The 14956-nt window shown below is 42.6% G+C and overlaps 1 protein-coding gene across 7 annotated transcripts in view; it reads right to left on the reverse strand.

Moving 5' to 3' along the window:
• The window catches only part of lpp (LIM domain containing preferred translocation partner in lipoma), a 143791-nt gene that overhangs the window by 41002 nt on the left and 87833 nt on the right, over positions 1-14956 (reverse strand). For all 7 annotated transcript variants that reach the window (XM_063891009.1, XM_063891011.1, XM_063891010.1 and 4 more), the window contains one exon: positions 1161-1257. In XM_063891009.1, the coding sequence (XP_063747079.1) occupies positions 1161-1257 (97 nt within the window). The remainder of the gene's footprint in view (positions 1-1160; positions 1258-14956) is intronic.

The following is a 14956-nucleotide window of genomic DNA, read 5'->3' on the forward strand; positions in this document are numbered from 1 at the left end:
GCACCAGGAATACGAGGTGAACCTCCTCGCTATCAGACACACCTGTACTGTAGCCTGGAGCCATTCTCCACAAACACTGTTCCTGTGAGACAAACCGAAGAGGTCACCAGGTGGGCTGATGGGGGAAACCTTACCTCAGTCTTATTATATTGACCCCATCACATTGTTTTATTACTAAACGTGGCATTGGTTTGCGGATACTTTCTATATCACCTCTGTTATGCAGCTTCACTAATAGGCAATATATAAACCGCTTTGTAATAATAATTATTACTGGCTGCTATCTCTTAGTCAAACAATTCAACTTCTGTAATTACCTGTGCAATATATACTACTACTGTTACCTGGCTGCTATCACACTATTTCAAACATGCTACACTCATTTAAGAAAACATTTCAAATATTCCACCTGGATGTGTCATTTTCTAAATTGTAATTTCTATTTTGACCTTTAATATTTTATGATGTCTCTTTGTCTCTTCACTTTTGCTGTAACAGCGTACCTTTCCCCTCTGTGGGACGAAAAAATGTCCCAGAGGAATGAGACACAGGGCACAATTACCACAATTAGCTTTATTTTTCTTTGGTTTCCTTATCCTCCTTTTCCCTTTGTAAGTCTTTGTTATTATGACAACATTTTATGTTCATTCAAAACCCCCAAAACGTTTAAAGGAAAGAATAAAATGGACATGTGGAAAGCGTTTAGTTGACTTATTGTGACATGTGACTCAAACGGTGACTCACGGGATCATTTTGGCCACATTGCTGCTCTCACCTTGGAATAGTGAAGAGACGGCTGTGGTGTCGGAGGCTGGAGGAGCACTAACAGCAGAAATTATCTTTGCTTCTGTACATCTGTGAGGAAGGAGCTAAAGAAGTGCAACAGTGTGCTGGTGAATAGATGCTGTCTGAACTGGAATGTATATTATCGATCAGTAATTGAAGAGCTCCAGACTGTGTGTTAACTCAGCCGTTTGATTTTAAAGTTATGATGATTTCATTTGTGTTACTGGCTAAAATGCTCCTTAGTAGAAAAAAGCAGGTAGCCCCATGTATCGGGACCCTGAAACCAAAGCTGCTGCTGCAACATTAACACATACTAGCTTTTCCTCCTGATGTCCAAAAGCCTAAGTGTGTGTGAGATGAACCAGGTTTCTTACCAAAATATTCCTCAGACGGTGGGTGGTCCATGTCAAACAGCATCTTCTTGGTCAGGCGCTCCAGCTCATCCTCAGGGTGGGCCATGTGAGGGTTGCCCTGGGGGGGGAGAAGAGTTGTGATTTACAAAAGCCTAGCAAGGCAATCAAGAACGTCTCAGTCATCTCTTTCACTTATTCCCACCACCCTGATGAATGTCACCTGTATTTAAACGCAGAGAAATGTGCGAGGATATCTGGCTGAACAAAAATATGTCCACGTCGAACTTAAAGATTAAAAAAAAAAGCCTGACTTCAATAAAACAGGATAAAGCACTCTCTGAAGGTCAAACAGAACACACAGAGTGTAATTAAAATGCAGTGGATGGGTTTCAGTCTGCCTCCTCCCTCTGAGATACCTGACCCTGGCTCAGGCCCCAGTGGTGTGCAGCCCAGAAGGCTGTACATGTCCTTCTGTGAAATACAAGAATGTGGAAAAAGCTGTGACCCTGAGTAATCCTTGTGTTTTGGAAAAAAAATGATAAGGGAAGGGAAACAGAAGGACAACATTAGAGGGGAACTACTTTTGAGTCTGCTACATTTGGGTGATAGGTCAGGGATATTTATTCAGTCACACAGCATGAAGGTGCAAGCTGGGCCTAGTCTGGGAGGATCAGAAGGATGACATAACTCTGTGAAGACGCCACTTCCTGCCTTCCCTTGTGACCCTCCCTCTTATCATGCAGTGTCTGACATCTGCCCGCTGTGTGTCTGTATGTGGTGGACGTCTTGCTCCTGACATTTTCTGCCAATCATCTGCAGAGCCATAGAATGAAGCCCCCCCCCATTCCCCCACGTGCCCCAGCTCACGGCGCAATCCCGTCACAGGTGTGTGTCCTTTGCAGACACCCAGGAGGCCTGAACCTGACTCTTTCCGTGCTGCACGGCTGAGCTTTTTCAGAATCAGTGACACTCCGTTGACCTTCCCTAGGTCTGCGGCCGACAGGATCTTTAAAGTAGATTTGATTTTCAATATTGTGACACGGCCGGATCTGAGCTGACCTTTGAGGTCTTCCTAATTGTGACATCTGGGAGCCGGCAGACGTTAGCCACCGTTCTGATTTAGTGTGTCGCGTAGAGCAATCCCATTTATCAATATCAGACTGAGTGAAGAAAGGTTTTTGTGTTGCCTGAAAGAGTAATTACTCCTGGCATTATTGATGCAAAAGTACAATAATAAAAACAATAAAAATCGTGTTAGGTGCTTCACATACAGGCGAAAATGCAAACATACAGATATAAGTATACACGTGGAGAAGAATTAAAGCATATGAACAACATGATCAAAACTAAAGGCAACAGCATGCCTTCATCAGAAGGCCAACCTGTAGAAAGGATCACTCAGTGAGCCTGATGGAGCAGGGAAGACTGTTCCAGAGTTCAGCAGAACAGAAGAAGGATTTAAAAGAGGACGGGAACACTATGAGGAGCGGGTCAGATGATGGGAGCGGGGGCCAGGCTTCTTCAGACGCCATGACATGCAGCGCCTCGCACGCCAGATAGTTCCTACAGCTTAAGGCAAGTAAAACAGTTCAAGACTTTATTGATTCCACTTGGAATAAAACATATACAACTTTAAAATAACCAACAGTTAAGGAACAGTTTAGTCCAAATGTTATGGATCACTCAACACTTCGTCCTGCTGCTTGCTGTCAGGCGGTTTATCGACCTTTGAGTGTCGCTGGATCCGCTAACCTCATCTCCATCAAAATCATGCGAGAACAATCAGTAAATAATAAAAAAAAACATGGATGGTATTATTTAGTTTTGGGATACTAGGATATTTCTGCTGAGAGTATGGGTTGATTTGTGCAATGTTTTCCAGCTAAGAGAAACAACACTGAATATCTATGAATTTCAAGTTGAAATGAGGTTATTAGAAGGCTGTCTTGATGTTGCATGGCGCAGCTCAGTCACTACATGAGCGAAGTGAACCAATCAGGGCAGATCCTGAGGAATGATTGAGACAGGAAACAGTTTGTGTAATTTTAACAATACATGAACAGTGGTAAGGCTGGTTTGTGATGGCGTTTATCTCCAGAGACAAGGAGAGCTCTGAGGTCTGATCACCATCCACTGTGTATCATAAGAGAGGTTTACAATGCATGGCGGTGGCTCGGCCGCCAGGACGCAGCGGGCCGATAATGGAAGCCCAAACAGAAGGCCTCATTAACCCTGAGGGATCGACAACATGCAAATCTTCCTACACTGAAATCAGCTGGACCCACATCCTCAGGATATCCAAAAGGAAGAGTCAGGGTCACATCAGCAGGATCAGATAACAGAATCCTCAGTGGCTGGATATTGTCGCTTCGCTTTAAACTTAAATAATACACAATGGTCGATATAGCTGGGATTTATTCTAATACAAGAACCTGAACAAAAGAAAAGTCTGTCTAATGTTCACAGACTTTAAAGAAGCGCTCTTGTTGTCAACAACCTGCTCATTATTCCCGTGTTGTTCCTTTGAGACAGTGGAGAGGACGATTTAACACTGTTAATCTTTGCTCCACATCAAAAGCACATTGAAGAGGGAACGAAATGCTGCTATTACCAGAAACAGACTTTTGAGTTTAAGCTTCATTTATAGCTTATCCACTCTTTGACACCCCGCAGCAATGCACTGCCAGAGAGTTTAAAGCACCTTGTTAGGGAGTCTTTTGTGACAGCACGGAATAATTTTTCACTTGAATAAGAGAAAGAAATTGCTTCCCTGCATGCTTTATGATTGCTTCGCAGTTCCTGTTCATCTTTTCAGCGGCAACAATAGAAACCATACAGCAGCCATACGTGCTGCTGCAGACACGATTTCTCAAGTTATGTCTGGCTCTGCTCAGTAAATTGTTTTCCTACGCCCTCAGGACACTCAGCCTCTGTTTCATTGAAGTTAGTGCTTAAATTCAGAGTCGTCCGGGTTAAGAGCTGCACCTATTTTCCACTGTTTTCTCAGTATGACGGGGCTTATAGTTCCAGGTCATCTGGCTTCTGCTTTATAATGGCAAATCGGTTGTAATACTACTTGAAGGCATCCTGATGGACCATCAAATGCCGTCCCCTGGACAAAACTGTGGTTAAATGCCAGACCACTCAGAATCAGAAACAACACCAGTGTGTGAGTGCTGCGAGCGGCCTGATGCAGCAGGATGGGGGACAGAGAGTGGGAGCTGATCACTGCCCACTGTCACATCCAGCAACACAGCCGGCTGTTGCACACTGTGGAATTGGCATTGTGTCAGAACTGATTAAGTGAGGAGTGGAGTGGGGGGGGCTCGGTGCGCGCTCTCACCTGACAGCACCGTGTCCCGCTAAGAACAAACCTCAGGCTCTGAGTTTTCCCTGAGTGAATGAGAGAGACAACTGTTCTCATCACATCCACACCTCTAAGGAGAGCAGGGGAGCAGGAACTATCAGCAGACCACCGACTGCTGTGGAATAGATCTGTAAGACACATCAAAGCCAAGTGCACTCTGCTTGTGGCGACATATAAATGTGTTCATGACTTTAAAAAAAATATGAGACCAAAAGCACTTGATGCCACGGCTTATTGACTCGATGTGTATATGTTTGTAGTTTAACAGCTGCTCCATGTGATAACTTTGCACCAGTTATCTTATTAACAAATATCGAAGCAGTTTTATAGTATATAGTGTAGCATGTGAAGGGCTGCCAGAGAGAAATGAGACATCAGTCTGACAAATATTGGCAAACATTTTCACAACATCTCTAATAAGATCCTATGTCCTGTTCTGTGCCGTCTGTCCACAGCTAGTCTTACACAGCACTGTACCCACCAGTTGTGCTCATTTTTGACTGTACGATCGAGGACCTGTCAAGCCTCACCTAGTCTGCTGCAGGCCACATCCTGGCCTTTAGTGAGGCTCTTGAAGTCTGCTCTCATTTTAAGCAGAGCCTCTGTAGATTGATGATATACTGATTATATACTGATATGTTATTATGCACCTAATTTAGGCACAACAGAGAATAAATAAATCCTGTTCATTTGTTCTCTACTTTCTTATTTGGCTGTGAAGGATGCCAGCATCTGTTAGTCAGCTTTTAACAACAAAAAAAAAAAGAGTAACAAAGCCCGGGTCGGGGGGGACTCAGGGTGGATGGATGGATAGGTCACAAGCACATTCACCAGGGGGAGCTCTGTGGTTGTCCCGTGTGAGACAAAAGCTCAGCAGTGGCCTGTGATAACAGCTGTTGAATAGGCTGGTGTGCAGTATCAATATCGTGTATTTCTTTAGAAAATAATTTCTTCTGGAGAATAACTCTGATTTCGTTTGAGCTTTTGAGCAACTGTGAGCTGTATCCTCATATTCAAGCCAGCACTTTTTGTGCTAAAACAATGAAAGCCAGAGCATAAACAGCACTTCCACTGAGCTGAGAGAGAACTAGACGAGGAAAAGTAGGAATGCAGTGGAGAGCCTGCAGCCTGTCAGCTGTGCTTCAGTTCAACTTCCTTCAGCTCCGTAGCACCTTAACCAAGAGCAATTGTCTTACCTTTCACAATAGCTTCAAATTTTTCTGCGCGATCGGCACAAACTAAAGAAAGACATAATCACTCACAGACGTATTTATTCACAGATTAAATGATGATGGACTTAAACAAAATGCTCCTCAGTGGCAAGGGAGCTGCAGCTCTAAGTCGGGCTTTAAGAGAAGCTTAACTCTCACTCACATCCTGGCTCTTTGTCTCACATAATCACAATGATGTCAATGAAGTGGACACGGAGCCTTTGAAAAGGAAATGGCTCATTAAAATAATAGTAATAATAACAACAAATGGACATTAATAGTTAGGGTTCATGAGGGATTGGATTTTGTGTTGGATTGGGATATCTGAAAAAGCATTTGTTGCAGCAACACTAAACGAGTGATTAAAGCAGCTTAGGCCACTCTGTTTGAGGGAAACAATGAAGGGATTTCTGGATCAGTCACAGGATCCCTTCCCTGAGAAAGTGTGTGTTTGCGTGTGTGGTTGTGTTTTGGGGGGGGGCTGTAGTATGCCGTGTGTGTGGAATCATACATATGGGTTAAACACTTAAAAAAAGCTTTGTATCTTAAAAAAAAAAAAAGAGCAATTTAGAGTGGAAGGCTTGATTTGATTCCACACTGCAGAGACACATCTTTAACACAGCTCTGAGCCGGTGTGTGTTTTTACATTACTGACTTCCAGACTGACCGGACAGAAGCAGGACTTATCTCCGTGATAATAAAAGTCTGCCGCTGTTTCGATCCCACAGCTGATGTCAGGATGCTTCAGCAGCAGCAGGAGGTAATGCAGTTCATATAAAAAGCCTTGTCTAGACATAAATAATGTTTTTTACGGGGAAATGTTCTTCGTCATTTTTCTGGCAGCTGCATGTTTAATTGAAGAATGTGTGAAGTTTGTGAAGGAATCACATGTTAGTGTCCTTATGTAATCCAGTTAAACAGGTTATGAGTAATCTTGAATGCATTGAGAAGAATCATCACAGCGCTGCATATTAAGCTCAAGGCCACCTTCTGAGGAGGCACAGATAAAGTATACATTCTCTCCAAACAAAATAGGTCATGCTGTTTCAGCTCCAATTAAATGCTGAGAAAAAAATAACAAGTCAACTGCAGAGCAGCTGTGTACAGAGCAGCCGACGATAATTAAAAATTTACAAATTCCATAATTGACATTTTCCACAGCCATTCAAATCTTTGCTGTACACTGATTTCCTATAAAAGGGATGATGCATTTCAGAGTGTTCGCAGCAATGCAATGTATGTAGAGGGGCCTTTCAGTGTTTGTAAGATTGTAATGTGCGTGTGTAAAAAACTAGGTCATCTGTTCGGAACTGACACATCCCCCTGCAAACAGATATTTGAAAATCTAAGAGCAGAGAGGGGAGCCACAAGCAATGGGAAGAAAACTAAAAACTCAACAACAACAAATGACTGCACAAATCGACGGGATAGAGATAAAACTTATTTGGCGTCTATTGTATACCACTACAGTCCCGAATGGAGCAAACAGCAGCGTGCACAGGATGTAGGTCGGCCTGCATGGGTTTGGAGAGACTTGAACTTCCTGCTGCTTCCTCATGTGGTAGCACGGGGCTAAATTAAAACACATGTGGTGGCCATAATGAAGATTGCTACAGGGTATGTGTTCAGATCCCTGTATTGGCGACCTCTACTTCCCTTTTGTAACACTCAGTGTTGTCCTTCTCCTGTGTCATTTCGCCTCCTAACTGACCATGATATATCCTTCTGCTTTCCACCTTAACAACCACACGGTTTATCTGAATGACACCCTGAAGGATGTGTTGACCACTGAAACGCTGGTTGCCAACAATACACAGAGGCTGACCCGCTGAGGGATGAGGTGACAGAGAAATGTTTAGAAAGTGCACACGTTCCATGCACTCTGAGCCGGGGGCAGAAAATAAGAGGGCTTTGTGGACAGAGGAGAATGTTAGAGGGCAGAGAGTCACAAACTGTGAAACTTGTTTATGTGGAGGACCAGTGAGCTGTTGGAGCTGAGACCATGTCCCAGAAGGAGCCAGCAGGGGCTGCTGTTTACGCAGGTGGTTGCTTCTGTACTTTACTATAAACAATATAGTGCACCTTCATGTCAATTGTACCTGGAGGGCAAACTGCAGATTCAATACAGCAGCGAAGGCCACTCAGTCCATCCCTTTCTCTCAGGTTCACTGCAACACTCAGTCCTGCACCTCTAAACAAACAGCAGTCATTCATCTTTCAAAAAATCATTTGATCATCTGTTTTACAAAATGTGGAAAAATAAAATTGATGTTGTATTGTTAGTAAAAAAGGGGGCTACAGATGCTACACATAATGAAATATTTATATTTTTAGAACCTCTCTCGTCCTCTGCTCAGTGTCACTGAATTTTGGTCATGTGCTTGTTTGTGACGTTCATAGTTTATCAAGTGGCTGAGGAGCTTATAATATAAAATGTTAAACAGCACCTGCAGATGGTTTCCTTTACGTCAACATTTTAATGGAGACATGCCGGATAAAGTTATTTAAAGGATCACTACTTTGTAGCTTAGTTTTGGTTACATGTCCTGACGAATTGGTTCATGGATCATTTCACTTGATATAGTGTCTGGCTGTGATCAGCGGTGTGATCACCAGTGGGTTGAGGAGTTCAGAGGGTGTCATGTTGTTGTTTACCTCCTCTCACACTATCACAAAAAGAGGTTAAAATAGCAACACATCTGCATGTTTACATGTGTCAACAGAAAGTCCATACTGCAGGATACAATCTGCATCCCTCCACTGCAGGCCTGCAGGAGAAAACAAGAAAATAAACAAACTGCTCAGACATTTCAGATGGCCGGGCTCACTGAGCTGCAATGACAGCTATCGATCCCAGCAGTTATTTAGCAGCCATGCTGTCCGTCTCAGAGCAGGCCAGAGGAGAGGGGGCTGGCAGGGCCTATTATTTATGAACACTTATGTGACAAACACTTGTGATCTACTGAGGGGTTACCACGGACTGTATGAACTGGCCAATCAACACACAAACAACAAAAATAACCCACAGAGAACACAGCCGGCTATTTCTGAGTGAAACAACATAGGAATGTAGAACAAGCAAAAGGGCTGACCTTGTCTTTTACATTTTTGTAATAACTATATCAATGATTACAGGTTCATCTCAATACATCAAACCATTTGGTGCTCGTCTGTTTTATGTGCTCGAGCTCATGTTATATTGAGAATGGGAGAATAGCATCAGACATTGTCATAATAAACTAGGGCTGAAAGCCGGGGACTCACTTCCTGGTATTTCCTGGTGACGAATACCTGGAGAAGCTGGGGTTTTAGTGTGTGTGTGTGTGTGTGTGTGTGTGTGTGTGTGTGTGTGTGTGTCTGTCTGTGTGTGTCTGTGTGTGACCTTGTGTGTTTGAAGTCCAAGTGGTTCTTTCAACATTTACCAGGGTTGAATGTTGATTACCAATGCAAAGCTCCTGACTGGCCCTGATCATGTGGTTGGAACAGGGGCAGTATGAGGCACAGGAGATGGTGTCCCCAGTTTGTAGAAACAGAAAGAAGGACCAGGTGGAGTCAGTATACTACTGTGAAGTTAGGCAGCAGTTAAACACACACACACACACACACACACACACACACACACACACACACACACACACACACACACACACACACACACACACACACACACACACACACACACACACACACACACACACACACACACCGTACTTAAGTTAGCTGCAGCTGTGTTCAGCAACTCCAAATGTCCTCTGTGAGAAAGGCAAGCACCCCTGTCCTACTCCAAACTGTAAAACTGCCAGCATTTTAGGAACTGATGTGGGGTCAGTAGACTACATAATGTTCAATTATATGTTAAAAATACTTTTTTAGAATTTACAGAGTCCGGAAACTCCAGACTTCTTCACTCCTTTTTAACGGTGGAAAGACAAAGAAAAGTAATTTATCAATATTATTTTTTATTTATTAAGCAGTTCTTGAAAGGGCTTTGAAAACACTAACTCACTAACCTGAAACACGATGACAATCAAAAAAACACAAGAGCTATCAGAAAACCCTTATGAATCAATACTAGGCTTCTGCCCCCCTTAATGGGCCCTGTCTGTTTGGCTGTGGCTTGTGGCTGTGTTAGCCTCTGAGATGTGTTACACGTTGAAGCCTCAGGCAGCTCCATCAGGAAGCTTCGGATGTGTTGGCATGAAACGGTGAAACATGAGGACTGCATCACTGACCTCAAGAATCAGGTCAACAGACTGACCTTTAGTACGTGAAACATCCAGTAACTGGAGCCTGTGTGGACCACCACCAGACACCATGTCATCCAACAACCTGTCGGAGCCCTGGCACACACTATATACAGCCATGCGTACACGCTACAGGCATCTAGCTGACCCCTGCACACTGTGACCTGCTCACAGGACAGCAGTGTGTGCTGCCTGGCAACAAGGTGAAGCAGGAGCTGATATAAGTGACATTAGCAGGGAGGGTGAGAAGATCCAAGTGGAGCTTTCTCTTCAGTATGCAGGGTTGGGATGATTACTTTGAAATGTAATTGGTTACTATTGCTAGTTACATGTAAACAAATGTAAACATTAACGTAATCTAAGTATCACAATGTAAAAATAATGTAATCTGATTACTTTCTGTTACTTTTGGATTACCTGAATAATAGAAATCTGATTACTGATTTTTTTATGTAATCGTATACAGTTACCTTCTGTGTCCTGACTATTAATCTCGTTACATGTAATCCATTACTTCCTAAACCTGGAAGTAGAGTCTCTGCATGGCTCCTGTTCAAATGTTCCCTGATGGAATGTTAAAGGCATGGAGCGGACGTAGGGAGAGGGTTAGTATTAAGTATTTGTTTATCGTAAGTTCCTGGAGTACCTGGAGCAGGTGGCGGTTGGTGCAACCGCAGTTTGGAGAAGCAGAGAGGGCTATGAACAAAACATTTAAGCAATGTACTGCTGTGGAGCAAATAGGGCTGGGCGATATGGCTGAAAACTGTATCACGATATATGTGTTTCATATCGGTCCATATCAATAATTATTGATATATTTTATGACCTATTTAAAATAAGGACTAGGAGAAAAATATACTTTAAACATTTTATTTTAAACCTAACCTTCCTCTGATTTTAATCACCTCATTAGTTATCAAGGCATAAGGCACTGATGCCGAGTACTTCTCCATAGTGGTCTGCTGCTGCTGCTGCTTTTGCGGTGTTGCAGCGACAGATGTTGTTGGCCGTTGTCGAATGCAACTGTGCTCCAAAGGGTGAGAGCGGCTAAGGTGGTAAACAAGTTGGTTGTATTACCGGTCTTGGTGGGTACGACGGTCTTGCATAATTAGCAGACAACATGACTTTGGTCTGACTGATAAAATCCAAAAAACTGCCATACTGGCGAGCTGACCTTTCCTTTTTTGTGGACAATTTCCTCGCTCGCTGCGACACTCATCTGGTTCTGTTTTTCAAGAAACACAAACACGACACAACGAGATCACCCCATACGTGTCTACTGTAGGTACCAGAGGACGAGTGCCTTTGTTCGTGCAACCAACCTTGCTTCGCAACCTAGGGTTGTGCTTAGGAAGGCTCCTAACGGAGCGAAATGACTCAGAAGTACCTCAGTGGCCGCCATGATAAGAGCTGTTTGAATTCTGTAGATGATAGAAAAGGAGCTCTGAAACCTCCTTTATAACTTCCTTTATCTTAGGGAACACTGGACCTTCCTTTAGAAAGGAAAGGAGAAAATACTGTCCCACAATGAATAGTAGATGAGTAGTAGATTTAGGAATAGACGTTAGGAGCTGATTTTTTTTACTATTTGACCGTACCCCTAGTGTTGCAGGCCTGGCCTGCTCCTTAAAGGAAGGCAGCTGCAAGGGGTTGTGGGATTTGGAGTTGTGCGGGTGCATGTGTATGAGGAGGAGTGCAGCCGAGGCAAGAGTTGGAGAGGTGTGAGCAGAGAGAGGAAAGTTTAGAAGAAAGCAGAGAAAACAGAGTTAAACAGTGTCTGTATCACCATTACTGTACTGAACAGCAATACAACGGAGGTGTTCAAACAGATTCCGAACATCCCAACGAGCAACAAGCCTTGTCAGAGTCACGGTGAGCATCCCAGCTAGGGCTACGGAGCCTAGATAGCGGTGGCCAATAAAGGTAACACTCTGGTTCAAAGAGGAGCTACACTCTTTGAAAAAAAAAAAAATCGAACGTTCTATCGAAGCATGTTCTATTGATATTGATTACGTGTCTATCGCGATACATATCGTTATCGTTTTATCGCCCAGCCCTAGGAGCAAACATCAGCAAACAGACTGATCTGTAGTTTACCAACAGCTCCTGTTTTGTGCATGGTAAAATGATGGTTTTTGTGAAGAGTCTGGCGGCTTTGAACAAAGCGGACAGGCATACAGTATCGGTTTCAGAAGGGTTGGGTTTAACTGTGTTTACAAGAGGAGTCAACTGGGATGATCCACTGCTGTGGTTTTCGCTGCTCAGTATCACTCTGCTTTCAAAAGGTGAAAATTGCTGTCCAATAGCACACAACTTAAAGGTCCCCTATTATGCAAAGTGCACTTTTTGCTGTCTTTTATACATAAATGTGTGTCCCCGGTGTGTAAGGAGACTCACAAAGTGTCAGAAAATACAACCCTCTCTCTTTTCCTCCTTACCCACATCTCTAAACGTCATAACCGAAATGTGGGCTGGCTTTACATTGAACTCCTGGCAACGTCCCGCACACGTGACACGTCCCAACCTATCATCCCCCATATACATTCGTGAGCTGAATCCCCTCCGCACCTCTGTGTGTCTGTGTGTTCAGCAGGATGTCTGCAGGAGGGACTTAGAGTTGTTGTATATAATACATATAATGTCTCTGTTCTAGTGGTAAACACTGAGAAGTGTTTCAGAGATAATGCTGGATATGGTTTGGAACATAATATGGCGTTTAATCACGGCAGCGTTTAGCTGAGTTTCTCCCGGTAGAAAACTCTCTTCAGAGGAAAGATCATGACGCTCCAGAGGGGCGTGGCCAGCAGCAGCTAGTTCATCTAAAGCTACAGTCACAGAATCAGCACTTCAGGAACAGGGCTGAAATAGACGGGGATGAGGCATGCTACAATGGGGGATCTGTTTGGTTTTTTGAGCAAAACACTTCACAGACATGTTTTGTGTAGATATGGCCCTACAATATATTGTTTAAATATAGCATAATAGGAGACCTTTAAAGGTACCCTGTAGAGTTCATCATTTCTAGTAACTCCCCTGGGAACCGTTTTAATGTGTTGGGTCCTGGGTCGTTTTTTTTTCATGCATAGCACCAAAGATGAATGAACATGAGGGGGTTTTTCTGTAGTCTGGATGAGCCAAGAAACACATCCGTGTGCCAGAAAGGGCAGGGAATACTGGTGTTGGTATAACATAAACATAAATATGAACAATGCAGGTTTCAAAATGATCTGCAGATGGAGGGAATAATATTCAACTCATTGTCAGGACTAAAGGATGTATATAACATACTGAATGTAAACACAAACTTTGTTACGATAAAAGCTCTACAATGTATCTTCAAATCACTCAAACTGAAAGCACATTATATATTGGACTTCCAATGTCAGTTCTGTCTACTGCAACAGATTAAAGATAATACACATAGAGCAAATTTGTGTACCAGGGATTCTTGAGATGAGGGACAAAACATGTCCGAGAGATAAAACTCATTGTAATTCTTAAAATGTGTTTAAAAAATGTCCAATAATTTGATTAAACAATAAAACAAGAACTTATTTATACCACAAAATGTGAATTAATGCTTTTTTACACATATATTTTATTTTACATCACCTAGTGTGCTGCCTGAACCCCAAAATACCCTTGTCCGAAAGCAAGTTCCATGACTTTACAATACTTAAATAATTGTTAAAATTAAAATAAAACAAACACAATAGCTACTGTGATCATGTATTTTAAGTAATTATTCAAACTATATAGAAATTTACAATTAAAAATATATATTTATGTACTTTTTACGTGATTGAAATCGCGTCCGGAGTTTCTGTCAACACCATAAGATTTTTCTAAAAATGCAAAAAAACAGGCATTATATTTGCCAACTCATACTCTAAGGACCCCTTTTCCACTTGCTGTTTGGTGGACATGCCATGAGGCCACTGCTCTGGTAAGTAAATATTTCTCATATTTTTCCTTAATTATCTTCTTTTACAAAACCAGCTATGTCACAACCATAGAGTGTCAACACCATGGTCGATAAAATTCAAGGTTTATGTGATTTTATCAAGAAATAAAAGTTTAATATAACGTTATTGTTGAGGCCACTAGCAGCTAGTGATAAACAAGATGGCTTCTGCAAAGAAATCACATGTTATGATGAAAAATTGAAGATATCGTCAACTCCGTAAGATTCCATCAGACGTCAACTCCGTAAGAAATGTTGTCTTATGGAGTTGACCACTTACCTTATGGTGTTGACAAATGGGATTTAAATGTATCATTTGCCCATTTAATTCAACACCACGGCATCCACACACCACATTGTCTGGCAAAATCCTCAAAAAGTATCGCCTGATGCATCAGGTTCGTGAATTTGGCCTTAGCTACAAAACACTCAGAGAAAACACACCAATCCAAAGAAAGCCCAGTTACCTCCAGACAATCTCCTCAGTGGTTCACACATTTTTTGAAAACAATTCAAGAATCACGACAGACAAGCAAGACACCATCACAAGAAAAAAAGTGAAACGTCAAAGGATGGTAATGACAGACACAATGCAGAATCTCCACCAGTCATATACTGAGCAAAACCCCAGCATTCGCCTGAGTTATTCCTCTTTCTGTGCACTACGTCCCTTCTACATAACACCACCCAAAACCTCAGATCGAAACACTTGTCAGTGCCAGATCCATGAAAACGCCACGCTCATGCTTGATGTTTTGAAATCTTTCCAGGCTGTGTCAACCAGCAAGCTTAAAGAGAGTTTTCAGCTTGTCTGTTGTTCTCCACCAAGTGAATCGTGTCTATTGCGCACCTGTGCAAGATGCCTTCACAAATCATCAAGTCTGCCTTTAGAGCAAGGGAAAACAAAAGTGGACTGGAAGCAGTGGGAACGGGTCGAAGAGAAAACAGAGGATGGAGTTCACTTTCATACCAGACTACAGAAACGTACGGGTACTCTGTCGGAGCTGATGGATCTCTACCAAGACAAATTA

The sequence above is a fragment of the Eleginops maclovinus genome, chromosome 9, assembly GCF_036324505.1.
Source record: "Eleginops maclovinus isolate JMC-PN-2008 ecotype Puerto Natales chromosome 9, JC_Emac_rtc_rv5, whole genome shotgun sequence".
In the NCBI taxonomy this organism is placed as follows: Eukaryota; Metazoa; Chordata; class Actinopteri; order Perciformes; family Eleginopidae; genus Eleginops; species Eleginops maclovinus.